This window comes from Musa acuminata, chromosome BXJ2-11 (genome assembly GCF_036884655.1).
Source record: "Musa acuminata AAA Group cultivar baxijiao chromosome BXJ2-11, Cavendish_Baxijiao_AAA, whole genome shotgun sequence".
In the NCBI taxonomy this organism is placed as follows: Eukaryota; Viridiplantae; Streptophyta; class Magnoliopsida; order Zingiberales; family Musaceae; genus Musa; species Musa acuminata.
The window spans coordinates 24,747,069-24,760,724 of NC_088348.1; the positions used below are offsets into that span (position 1 = coordinate 24,747,069).

Consider the following 13,656-nt stretch of genomic DNA (forward strand, 5'->3'; position numbering starts at 1 on the left):
TGTGGACTGGCTGCAATGATTAATCAGACAACTCTTGGACTAAATTGTTAAGATATTAGTTTCTGTTATGTTATGTATCTTGGGAATTTTTTGTTATTTTATGCCTCAGATATGAGTAATCTATTATGCAAGATATACCGCGAAGAGAACTTCAATTTTACTATTTGTCGTTTGTAAGCTTTTGTTCTGTTCAAAATTATTGAGTTGGAGACCTGATATTGAACTGAAGATGATAGAAGTGGAAAGTTACAGGCCTCTATGACTCATAGTAAGGCTTTCTTTTTGGTTTATATCCTTGATTATTATGAAATCCCTCTGTTCAAGCTTTTCTCTGCAGATTCAGGAACCAAGAAAGGAAGCAATTGTAAGCTATGGCTTTGTACAGTAGTTAAAGCAGTCCACTCACAGTGACTCTTTTCCATTATGACCCACTGACTATGATGCAATCCTCATGGTTCTATCTATGTGAGTAGTGTTCCATAGCTTTGGTTGTTGAGTTTTAAGGTTTCCCATTAATGCTTGGGTGACAATTTGTAGCGGTTATAATTTTACTGGCAGCAATATATATCATTTACTCATGTTAAATAAATTGCTGATTTTAATTGTTTTACGTGGTATTAGTGATAGTATACTAATATTAAAATTTGGTTGGCCTCAGTACTTATCGGTATCATAATTTTAATTTGGTCAAGTACTTGCCAACTCTAGTTTCTATAATTGCAATGGTACAGAAGGCTAATGATGGCTTTGATGCTAATTGAGGGTATCAAGATGAATCCAAATTTAGGCTGTACCGAATTATGGGAATCAAGTCTGAACATTCATTTTGTAGGCTCTAATGTATGACTAGTTACCTGTCAACCTGTATTTAGATGAGGGTTCGCATGATGACAAGATAAAAGGGGCACTGCCTGTGATCAATACACCAGACTTGGCCATTGTGCTTCCTGTGCATATTAAGTATGAAGTTTGAGACTGGCATGTTGTTACCATTGACATCTCTATAGACACTAATGCTACTTCTATTAGATTTTTTTGTCTTGCTACTTCTCATTCAGCTTATTTAGCAGGAACTATCTGCATTTAGAGATTAACACAACTGTTACTTTTGTGTCTAATATAGTCATTTGTTCTGTGAACACACTTGTTGACATCATAAAATAATCCAGATTGGTTGTGTGAGAATTGCCATCCATTCAGCAATGTACCATGACACTATGCCACCTACTTTTTTCCTAGCTCTGCAGCTACTGTTTGATTGCCACCTGCTATTCCTACTAGATTGATACACAAAAATAAGCCTCTATGGCACATGATTTCTATTGCAGTTACGGATCAGTGTAAGTCCTAAACTTATAGATAAATTCTTTATCTTATCTTTTGTTCTTGCAATAATCTCCTACCTTGTTTTTGATCTTGGTCGCAATAATATTGCATTCTTTTGCATGGTCGACAACATGAATTTAAGGAATTCTTATTATCATTTGGATGGTAGGATTTTCTTTCAATTAAATGAACTTACTCATGCAGATCATCTGGTAGGATTCTTTCCCTCTTTAATTAGAGTGTTATCATGGGTTAATCAATTCTAAAAGGTTTTTTTATTCATGTAGTTGAACTTATTCGATGGAAATAATCTCATAATCATGGTCGATATTCTACTTCTCATTTTTGGTGTGTATTCTCTGGCAATAAATATTATACATTCTTGTGAATAATATAATAATTTTATGAGGCATTCCTTTAATTACCTGGATGTGTGTTCTTGTGGATACATGGAGATAGCAGTTGAAATGATTCAAGTCAAATACAGAACGCTGTAATGCTTGGTGGTGAGTACGTATAAGAGCAATGTGGCTGGAACAAATTACAGGCCGAAGAAGGTGATCGATCCACTTGGTGTATGAAATGCATGAAATCTTGTGAAGTAAAGAAGTTAATAGAGCTCCTAATTCGTGCCGACAGACTTGCAGATGCTAGTTCAGCTTTTACACAATTTTTGTATCCGTGAATTCTATCATATCAAAAACCTTTTCTTTTCTTAATGATTGGATCATATTTGACCGAATACTGCACTCAGGTGTGATCCTATTGATTATTTACTGATGGAAAGAAATGTCATCCTATTGATTATTTACTGATGAAAAGAATATAAGATAAGAATAATTATTGAAAAAGTTTTATTGTAGAAGTTTTATTATGTAATTTTAGCTTGAATACATTAACATGATAGAGGATTTCCCTCGATAGAGTAGAGAGTCCCTCTTCATTTATACAGATTAGGAGGAAGAATTTTCCCTCAGAGTAGAGATATTTCCTCATATAGTTGAGGAAATCTTATCTGCTGTCATGCTCCCGTAAAATAGTGTTCCTATCAAAGATACCAATCTTGGATTGATGTAAAGCAAATAGTTTACAAGCCAGAGGTTTCGTGAGTAGTGCAAGAGCAGATCGCTACTGTTGTTGTTGTTGTTGCTATTGTTGCGGTTGCGACGGTGATGGCGACGACTGCAGCAAAGGAGAAAACTACATTAGTGGAAAAAGTTATAGCAATGTTGTAGCAAAGGAATAAGTTGCAACAGAGGAGGAGGTTACAGCAAAAGAGGAAGTTGCAGCGATACTATAGCAGAGGAGGAAGTTACAATAGAGGTGTAGTAGAGGAGAAAGCTGCAATAGAGGTACAATAGAGGAGGAAACTGCAACAAAAGAGGAAGCTGCAATAGAGGAGGAAGCTGCAATGATGCTATAATAGAGAATAAGGCTATAGCAGAGGAGGAAAGGTGGGGCAGTGCTGGTGAGCGCAGCACTAGAGACGCCACAGCAAAAGGGAACGGATGTTGGCACAGAGTGGCAGTGGAGAAGATAATTGCTATTCACCGAGGAGGAAAGATTTATCGCACTAATGATTTGATGACGAAAAAGCAGTAGTAGAAAGCCTTTTTTTTTGCTGCCGAAGGTGGAGAAGCAATAGTGACGAATCGATAGTGAGAAAAGAGCTTGTTCTAGGTAAGCGACTCTGATGAAAGAATAGAAAAGAACAATTATTGAAGAAGCTTTATTGAAGTAACGTTAGCTTGAATACATTAACATGTCCTTCTCCATTTATATAGATTAGGAGAGAGGATTTTCCTCAACAAAATAAAGGATTTCCCGCAATAGAGTAAGAGATTTTCTCATATAGAGGAAATCTTATCTGCTATCATTTACATGGATTTACCATAGAATTTGGACGACCATAGAATTTGGACGACTTTATGTATGTATGTATATACGATGTAGAAGGGTCATCACTTTTTCTTTCTTTCATGATCCGAGCTAAAAAAAGAATGCTGAATATGGTTAAAATCTATAATAAAGTTTGATATTTATTATCTAGCATATCTACACAGTTATATATTATCTTCATGATCAGATGATCATAATTACACATATTTTGTTTGAAATTTTACATTCGATTTCGATAGAATGGGAGATATTTGTTGAAAATTCAAGTCCTAGTTGGTGTGAGAATGGTTATTTTAGTCGCACAAATTCAATTAGATTTGACTAGTTTGGATAAGGGGAGAGAATGGAATGAAGGATATAATTTTCAAAAATTGATCAGGTATGATTTATTGGACAAAGGTGAGAAAGTAATATGTCCTAAACATTAAGAAATCCATTTGTAATCCTTAGAAATTGCAACAGTTGCTATTGTTCTCGAGCAAATCCCCTCAAAAATCCTTTCGTATCGAGGGATACGTGATGGCTTAGGTCGACTTTACCAGTAGTGAAACCAATAACCTTTGTTAGTTTCAGATTTAAATGGGTTATATATGAAATTAAAGATCATCAAGATTCGTGCAATGCAGATTGACCGTCTCTGATTGCTTCTCCCTTTGATTTCTGGTGAGGAGCTATAATGTATAAATTTGATTGCATCGTTGAATTAAAAGGGTTGAAATCAAAATCAACAAAATAATTTTATGGTGTTCAAATCAGAAAATCAAATCAAATCTTAGTTTAAAATCGATTTGATTTGAATCGATTCATCAATGATTTGATTTTGAATGCTATAAATAATTATGATTTGATGTATTTTTATCGTTAACTGTTTAAAATCGATTAATTGAATCAGTCCAAAAACCTAATTTTACAAGTGGTGATGTGGGTTCAATTTTATAAAATCTTATTATATCGTCCAATTGATCAAGATTTCAATTGAATTGAACTAATTTATTTAATATATATATATATATATTATTTATTTATTTATATATTTAAAATTATAAAATAATTTATTGAACCGGAGTAACTGTTTTTGAATTAGTTAGTTAAAAAATTTTGAATCGATTTGGGATCAAACAAAAGGCCATGATAAAATAAATAAATAATTATTTATTTAAAAAATTGCGCAGGAAGAAATTTTGAGATGTTTGGTAGGAATTCCACTAAGATAATTCGGCCGATTATAATATGTTATTTGTCGCTTTTTGGCTTTTGGAATAAAAAGGAGTTCGTTACATACCTACCTCCAACTGTACGTTTACGGCAGCCGTATTGCGTTTCCTTTTTTATGCGAAGAGCAAAAGAAACAGTTTAGTTCACCAAGCGCGGACTCCTCTTTCCTCTCCAGTCTCTCCTCCATCCCCCGATTCCCAACTCCAGAACCTCTCCTCTCCTCGCCCTCCCACGGAATCCCTGTTTTTAGCTAAGCCGCGACCAAAAAGGTGCGATTTTTAACTAGTAGACCTCGTCCTCGGGGCGGCTTCCAAAGATTCGATTTAAGGCTGCGGCGGCGGCAGGCGAAAGCCCTCGCTTTTTCCCCTTTTATCAGAAGAGGAGTTGACGAAGGCGGGGCCAAAGAGAGGCGGGCAGGGAGCGGTGGCGGGGAATCTGATGATTCGCGGCTGTTCGTTGACCGTCTCCCTTCCTCGGAGGCCGTGACGGGCCCTCGTCGCTCGCCCCGAGAAGAGATGATGCGCATCGGTGAGTAGATATCCCCGGTGGAGTTGGGGGGGGGGGAGGGGTGGGCGAGGGATGAGGGCCGTCGGTGGTGAGGACGCGGAGGCGATGGAGAGGGAATTCGAGGCGAAGCTTCGCTTGCAGCAGCCGTTGCCGGGCGGGGTCGCCGGCGGCAAGGTGGTGCAGAAGACTAACAGCATTGCCTTCAGGGCGCCGCAGGAGCAGTTCACCATCAAGGATTTCGAGCTGGGAAAGGTCTTTGGCGTCGGTTCCTACTCGCAGGTTCGATCTTTTCTCTTTCTATTTTGATCGCCTTCCTGATCTGTTTGCTGCTTCTTCCTATCCCATCTCTGTTATCAGACCTGTTACTCTGCCCACGCAGAGTTATTTCAATGTTATCATAGAGAAAGATAAAAAATGAAAGAAAAAAAAGGAAAATATCATCGTCATACTGTAAACAGCTGCAAAGCCGACATGTTCTTTCGATGGTTTGGTGGTTCTGATAAAGTGCACGGGTTTGAGATATTTGGTCCTCGTTGTTTACATGTGAATGCATGATGAAAGAGATTGTGCCTGCTGTTGATTAATAGACGGAGGGAATCGACGTGTGGGAGCTGCAATAATGTGTAGGGAGCTTTATATAACATCTAGATTCGCTACATGCCTTAGACCATAAGATTTGCAGGCAACAAGTTGGGTCTTGTGCAGTTGAAATATAGAGTATCTGTACGAACATTTACCTGATTTGTGCACTCATTCGTACTTCTGGATTCCAAAATGATATAAAAGAAAGGCAGAGGGGCCAAGTTTCCAGTTTGTCCTTGATGGTTTCTTCCTCCTTGTATCTACCACAGTTCTTGCCAGTGTATTTGGGTTTATGCACAATAAGCAATGTATTAGTTATATTGTTTTGTTTTCTGACAATACGTGCTTTCTTGTTTTTTATTTTTCATATGAAATTCCAGGGTTGTGTTCATTAGAAACATGTGTTTGATCACATAACAATATGCTGTAGTTCTTTGACAAACCAAAGAGATAACGGATTAATATTTTGCATTTCGATATATTCTTTTAAGAAATATAAATATTGTAGAGTTCCTTCTGACCATAGATAAGATAAAACCAGGAAGGTTGATTTTTTGCTTGTTGATTTGAAATAGACATTAAAAACTGCTTCTTTGATGAAACTCTCTCAATTCCTGACCTTTGTAGTGTATATTTCTGTAACTTCTGCCACCCTTTCTCCTCCTCTGTTACTCTTCTACCTTCTTTCTAATGTTCTCATCTTCTACTTCATGCCTCTACCTTACCTCCCTATGCCTGCCTGAGAAATTCCAGTACTTTTTCTTCAGCTGAACCCTTAACTTACCTTGACCTCATTGCCACTGACCTCGGTCCCATTCCTACATTCATTACCATCCTTGGGTGTGCCATTGTTGTCGATGCCATCACACGATGAGTTCAGGTTCATGGCCTTTGAGGACATCTTTCCACCACCTCCTGGTGCTTCTGCAACTAATTGACTATAGGATTTAGATTGTCTCCTCTACCTCGCTGTGCTGAGATACCCAACTTTCCTAATGGCAAGATGATGGTAGCAGCTGCTATGAGCTCATTACATGGGGAGGATGAAGAGACATCAGTGGATATTGTTTGCCAGTTTTAGTGAGTAAATCCATTTCCATCTTTTCCTGGACAAGCGAATTGAAAATTAAAGATGCAAAATGAAAGTGGAATTGTGGGGAACAGATACGTTATCTCGAAGAAAAAACATTGAATATTGAGATGTGTACATGAATGGAAAGTTTCAGCTGTCTTTTTCATGATGATTAGACTGTTCCACTATAAGTTTTTGATTATTTATTTCATCATAAGGTAAAGCACTCTATTTTTCATTTTTAAACAAGATCCCCCTTACAGTTCAATTTCTCATGATTATTTACCATCAACCATGTGATTTCTCCTGCCTCTTTGCTTGCAACAGTATTTCTGTATAAATTGACCCCTTTGGACATCAGATTGATAGTAGCATCATGCATTGGACCACCACCCTAGATGTGATCTCTTTACACCGTACCTCTGTTTCTTTGCCTTCAGCTCCTTATATCAATTCATAGTGAATATTTGGTTCTGATCCATATTATCTCCATGTGTTTTCCGAGAGTTAGATTCATAGGTTTGTTGTCAACTAGGAGGACCCATAAGGGCATGTTGGTTGACTGTGATTGCATATAATTAACATTTGATTTCTTTTTCAAATATCATAGAGTATGGTTTGTTGGCATTTCATGTATAAACGCAATTGCTCTTAAGGGTGCCTCTATCACATCAATTCTTGAACTTACATGTTCTCTTTTTTCTTGCATCTGTTGTCAATAATTATAGTGTACAAGGTGTTAATAGCCTTTTATGGTGCCTTTTTCACTTCAAATTCTTGAACTGAATTGTTCTCTTTTTTCTCGCATTTGTTGGAAACAAGCCTCTAGTAATAGTTGTTGTTGTTGTTGAAGTTGTTGCTGCTGTTGCTTATTGCATGTCACTGCCTTCCTAGACATGCATCCTACTATCCATGAAGACTTATATACGCAGACATTGTTGGACTCTGAGGAAGTATAGAAAATGTAGTTTAATACTTGTGGCAATTTTACTGGTATTTTTATTGAATTATTTTTATAAAAATATTGTCTTTTCTATGCATGCATGCCTTTAGTTTCTTTAGTGCATCATAGTTCATAAAGATAGTTGTTTTGATCTCTAATTCTCACATATCAGGTAGTCAGAGCAAAGAAGAAGGATACAGGAAATGTATATGCTTTGAAAATTATGGACAAGAAGTTCATTGCAAAAGAAAATAAAGTATCCTATGTAAAGATGGAGCGTATAGTACTTGATCAATTAGATCATCCTGGTATAATCAGGCTGTGTTTTACATTCCAAGATGCACACTCTCTTTGTAAGTCTTTATCTTATACATTGAATCATGTTTGAAATGTTTCATTGATTCTGTTGGTTAATGTAAGTTGATTGATAATTGCATGTGTTGGTGTTACCTTGAAGACATGGCACTTGAGTGTTGTGAAGGTGGGGAGCTATTTGACCAAATAACCAGGGTAATATTTGTATAACAGATTTTTTTCTCTTATTAATGTTTGCTTTACTCACCAAACTATATTATTTGTCTGGCTGTAGAAAGGATATCTAAGTGAGGATGAGGCTCGCTTCTATGCTGCTGAAGTTGTTGATTCTTTAGAATATATTCATGGTGTAGGATTAATTCATCGGGACATCAAGGTAAACAGCAGATATGTAAGTTTGACACTTTTCCTTCTATGCATAATTTCTTAAAAATTAAAACTATATCCTGTTGATGCAGCCAGAGAACTTACTACTCACCGCTGATGGACACATTAAAATTGCTGATTTTGGCAGTGTGAAGCCAACTAGGGATAGCCAAATGACAGTTCTTCCAAGTTCATTAAGTAAAGTTATATGTTTCAGAAAATTTTATATCTAAAAGGTTATAAAACAGCACTAATAATTTATCTTTTTGTTTTCCTTTCAGATGAAAAGACATGTACTTTTGTTGGAACAGCTGCATATGTCCCTCCGGAAGTTCTTAATTCTTGCCCAGCGACTTTTGCGTAAGGAACCTTAGCTTTCATTTAACTTTGGGAACCCCTCCTTTTCCTATTTTATTTATTTAATTTAATTTTTTTTTACTTTCTTTGTGTTCATCCAAGTGCCTCAGATTAGTTATTATATTTTTTGTTAAGCAGTTAACTATTTGGGTTCTTGTGTGCTCGGTTTTGCATTCTTGTCTATTTGTATGCAACAGAAGTGACAATAGAAGCAACTTATATGTTATATATGGAAAGTTATGGTATAGACTGACTTAGACAGTATATATGTTATTTTTTCTTGTCAATGATGGAATGGTATTTAACTTTGTTTCCTTTTGTCTTTGGAAAGTCATTTCATGTTGATCTTTTTCTGTTCTCCCATTCTTGTTAAGCTGCTATTAAAAATGAGCTGACATTTATCTCTGTGTTTCCCATGTACCCCAGAATGTTGTCCTATGAAATGTAGTTTCTCTAGTCCTTTTTTAGAAACTTCAATCAAACCTCTTTGATATTTTCTTTTTTCCTTTTCATAATAATATAGTTGAATACAATTTTTAAACCAGGTAAGCATATGCTTTATTGCTTCTGGACTTTTCACTACTAACCTGGATACTTTTATCTATCCTATTGATATATGACATAAATAAGCAATTTCAATTTACATTAACAAACAATTCAACAGTTAGATCTCATTAGATATATACTATCTGCCTGGCTAGCATCCCACTGATTTTGGTAGTTATATAACACTTGATTGTTTCAAAATTCTTTTTTTTCTTTCCTGTGGTTATTTGCTTTAGCTGAACTCTTTGGGCAGATAATTTACAGGGCTTCTTTCCACAGGCCTTAGTGTTAATGATACAGTCCAGTTTTCTCTCCAAGAAGCATGATGGAATGAAAGTTTCTTTTAGTTGATGCTTGTTTTGGTTAAGATATAGTGTTGGCATTTCAAAGCATATCATCTTGCCTCTTGTATATTTGGTATCATTTCATGATCTAAATCTGCCTTTCCAATATGTGTTTCTGAAACTAACTACTGATTCTAAGGAGAACTTTTCTGACGACACATGATTTATCTGACTGGAGGTAGGATGGTTGCTGGTCCCAAAGTGTAATCCTTCTTGTTTAGGTTTGAGGATGAATATTGCCTTGGATTTATATAATTCAAACTATTGCCTGGAGCCTTAATATTTGAAAGGCCTGGAAAACCTCAATGATTCGGTCCTAGGTTAAAGAAGAAGGATTTTTGGAAATTGCTCAAGTGCTAATGCACCCTAATTTTCATGGTTAATATATCCTCATTAGCAGATCTATCCAATTAAGAGCATGTGTAGACTGACAATCAGCTAGAGGAAGCATGTCAGTTAGGAAAAGCTGCACCAGTTTGAATCTCATAGTTGCCTGCCTATTAGAAAGGAACAAATATGTAAAAGGATTACCATATGATATCTTCGTTGCATTCATTTTTTAATGAACATCTTGTTGCAACATTCTCTGATATATGGCAGCTTTCACCAGGAATGACCTTTGGGCTCTTGGATGCACCCTATATCAAATGCTTTCTGGTTCATCTCCCTTTAAAGATGCCAGTGAATGGCTAATTTTCCAAAGAATCATAACAAGAGACCTCAAGTTTCCTGAGTTCTTTTCACATGAAGCAAGAGATCTTATTGATAAGTTATTGGTAAGCAACCATCAGACTTCTGTAATGCCTATATTCTCTTTTTATCATTTTCCTCTATTCCTTTCACCATTTTTTTAGTGCACTCGTATATCTGTACTGCATCTGAAGTTGTTTGGGTTTACAAATTATTTTGGAATGGCCATGAATAATCCTGTAGCTTTTAGAGAAACTATGTTATGATCAAATATAAGTATCTGATGATTCCTCTGCCGGCAGCTGAATATTGCTCTACTATTTTCCTGACTTTATGCAATACCAGGTCTGTAACTTAGTTTTATTCATCAATACTAAAATTTCATGATCAAGTAAAAATTTATTTAATTATCAGTATTTAGACACTTTTACCATTCATTTTTTCTGTTAAATTCATTGGATACATGTTTCCTATCTTTTGCCAATAAGAAAAAGGAAAAACAACAACAAAAAGAGAAAAGTCTATCTAGATGGAATTGCTAGAGACTAAATTCATAAGATTGCTTCACGGGTTGTAATGTGGTATATGGAAAACCATCATTTGAGTGTGTTTTTAAGGTAGCTAAGTCAAACAGATTACTTTTATAGTTTTTCCAAATTATTAATTGCATTGCATCGACCTGTTTAATTATTTCAGAGAGGTAGGATTTAATAAGAAAACTCAGCTAAGACTGCTAACATATTGTATAAGTAATAAGGCAATGTTTGAAACAGGGCCCTTTTGTTGCATGGCCAATTATTTACAGGAGAAGCTGAAGAATATTTGTTTGTTAGGAATTAGCTACCAACGAAGGACACTTATAGTTTTGGTTTAATGTAGGCATCCCTACCCATGTAAGCAATGAGTCTCCCTAGTCATCCAATATGTAAAGGAGCAATCTTATCATTGTATATTTTCCATTTGGTGTGCCTCAAAAAATTTCAAGTGTGGAATTACTACTGGATCTCCTTGTTGGGACTCCCACTTCCCTGTCGTTCACTTGGATTGACACTTAAGCAGCCAAGATTACCAGTGGATGTTTTCCTGATATCTTAAGGTTTGGTTTTAACAGTTCACTTTTTCGGTTTTGAGACAGTTTTGCTAGATTGGGAAACATGTTTATTAGTACTGAACCTTTTGTGGTGATTGATGTAACTGGTATGTTGGTTGATACTGTTTGAACATGTAGCTTCCCCACCTTGATCAAAGTTCTATTGCAGGATACAGATCCCAGTAAAAGACCAGGTGCTGGACCTGATGGCTATGCTTCTGTCAAGAAGCATCCTTTCTTCAATGGAGTTGATTGGAAACAATTGCGAAAGGCACCAGCACCAAGACTTGCTCTGGATCATGATGTACATGCCCTCACCTATAGTGCTTACTTGTTGGTCTTTTCTTTTACTAGTACTTGGAAGCTTTTAGTCAATCAGCACATTCTTGAGTAGCTAATCATCTAATTCTCCTTCAGAATGGTGTGGATTATGACAGTCAAGATGCCACATGGAACCTCACACATGTGGGTGGTGCGCCTTCAGCTCACCAACATGTCATACCGGACGGGAATGCTGGTGCCACATCATCTTCGGAAACACAATCTCATATCTCCAGGCTGGCTTCGATCGACTCATTCGACTCAAGATGGTACCTACAAAGTTTTGCTTTGCCTTTCCCAATTTTTACGATCACATGAAATCATGTCTGGCGTGATCATGTTCATCTTTAGTTTAGGTTTCTTTCTGTTGTTGTCTTTGGCTGATTCAGTTTGTTGTGGACTTGTGAAACTTGTTTCAGTTTATGAAATCTATATTCTGTCAGTTCCTTGATTCTCAGGTTCTTAATGCTTTTCAGAAAGCTTTTTGAAAAGTTGTTCACTAGTGGATAACATTTGCATTTATGTGAGCGTCAGGCAAGAGTTTCTTGAGCCTGGAGAGGTGATTGTTATGATCTCAAAGCTGAAGAAGCTTCAGAAGCTGACTAACAGGAAAGTGCAACTCATTCTTACTGACAAGCCCAAATTGCTTTGCATGGATCCCTCCAAAATGACAGCCAAAGCAAACATAATCTGGTCCCACAGTCCCAGTGAGCTTAGCGTCCAAGTAGCGAACTCTTCACATTTCAAGATATGCACGGTGTGTTTCTCCAACAAGCCTTTGCCATATTTTCCATCGATTTTTTTAGCAAATTTTAATTATCATGGATTTTTTTATTTAACAGCACAAAAAAGTGATATCTTTCGAGGATGCAAAACAGCGGGCATGGCAGTGGAAGAAGGTAATTGAAGGGCTTCAACATCGTTGAATCTGCTGCTGTATCACATCCTTCCGAAAGCATGATACTACTTCCAAATTACAAGATTATTCCCAAAGGATAATAACAATATGAAAATGGGTTCCGCAATGCAAAGTTGCAGAAGGATCCTGTGTTGGTGTATCACCTTTTTCTTTTCATTTTTATAGATCAAACGGAACCATGATAGATCTATACGAGTCGATGTTTGCTCATGGGACCATGTCAGATAGACTTACTACAAAATTTACAGCCATAGAGCTGTATCATTTTTATTTTGCATATCATTTTTTTCTAATCCTATTAATTAATGCTCGAGAAAACTGATTTCTAAAGACTTATCTCTGTCATTATTGCTTCAAGCCACAAATACGTAGTTTGTATTTGGTCAGTTTGGCATATAGTTAGACTAGTATTTGTGGCTTTAGTATCTCATCTGTTATGCTTGTGTGTGGTGATTATCCATATGTGGATTGTTGATTGTTAGTGTTTATGGTGGAATATCATTTAGAAATATTATTTTGATAATATGAAGTATTTCAAGTACCGTGAGGATTGAAATTGATCAGTACTTGGATATGTGGATGTACATGTGGAAAGGATGAAATCTAAATAAAAGGAAGACAGTACACACTTCATGTCTACTTGAGATAGTGTTGTGAATATTATTAGCAAAGGTGTATTATATAGTAAGAATACTTTGCATCCTTCTTCATAGAGTTTGATATAAGGAATACTGTAATATTAGAAACATGCTTTAATTAAAGATATAGTGTTAATTGAATCTTATTGTCGTTCCCAACTGATTATAGCGTATTTATATATTCAAGGATAAGTTTTTCAAAAGTAATCAGAGTGGCGCAGCGGAAGCGTGGTGGGCCCATAACCCACAGGTCCCAGGATCGAAACCTGGCTCTGATATAAAAGCGGATTTTAAATATTTTTTTTTTGGTAAGTAAACATTTTTTTATATATATTCAAAAAATATTTTATTTTTCCTTTTCTTTATTGATCAATATATATACTTTTTTCCCATAGAGATCAAGATCTTCATAATGGGAGGAGACTCCCTAAAACAACATCAAAGTATATGGTAGAACTTTGCCAATCCTTACTAATTTCATTTGGAGTAGGATAAATCCACAAGTCATAAATGAAGTCATGTGAAA

General features: G+C 36.2%; 1 protein-coding gene across 1 annotated transcript; it reads left to right on the top strand.

Annotated features, from left to right (window-relative positions):
* Positions 1-4,550: 4,550 nt before the first annotated feature.
* Positions 4,551-12,822, top strand: LOC135627482 (3-phosphoinositide-dependent protein kinase 2-like). Its single transcript, XM_065133596.1, has 11 exons — positions 4,551-5,226; positions 7,717-7,897; positions 8,002-8,054; positions 8,134-8,235; positions 8,318-8,423; positions 8,507-8,585; positions 10,083-10,248; positions 11,422-11,556; positions 11,670-11,842; positions 12,108-12,330; positions 12,416-12,822. The coding sequence occupies exons 1-11, from the start codon at positions 5,020-5,022 to the stop codon at positions 12,497-12,499; spliced, it is 1,509 nt and encodes a 502-aa protein (XP_064989668.1). The 5' UTR covers positions 4,551-5,019; the 3' UTR covers positions 12,500-12,822.
* The last annotated feature ends 834 nt before the right edge of the window (positions 12,823-13,656 follow it).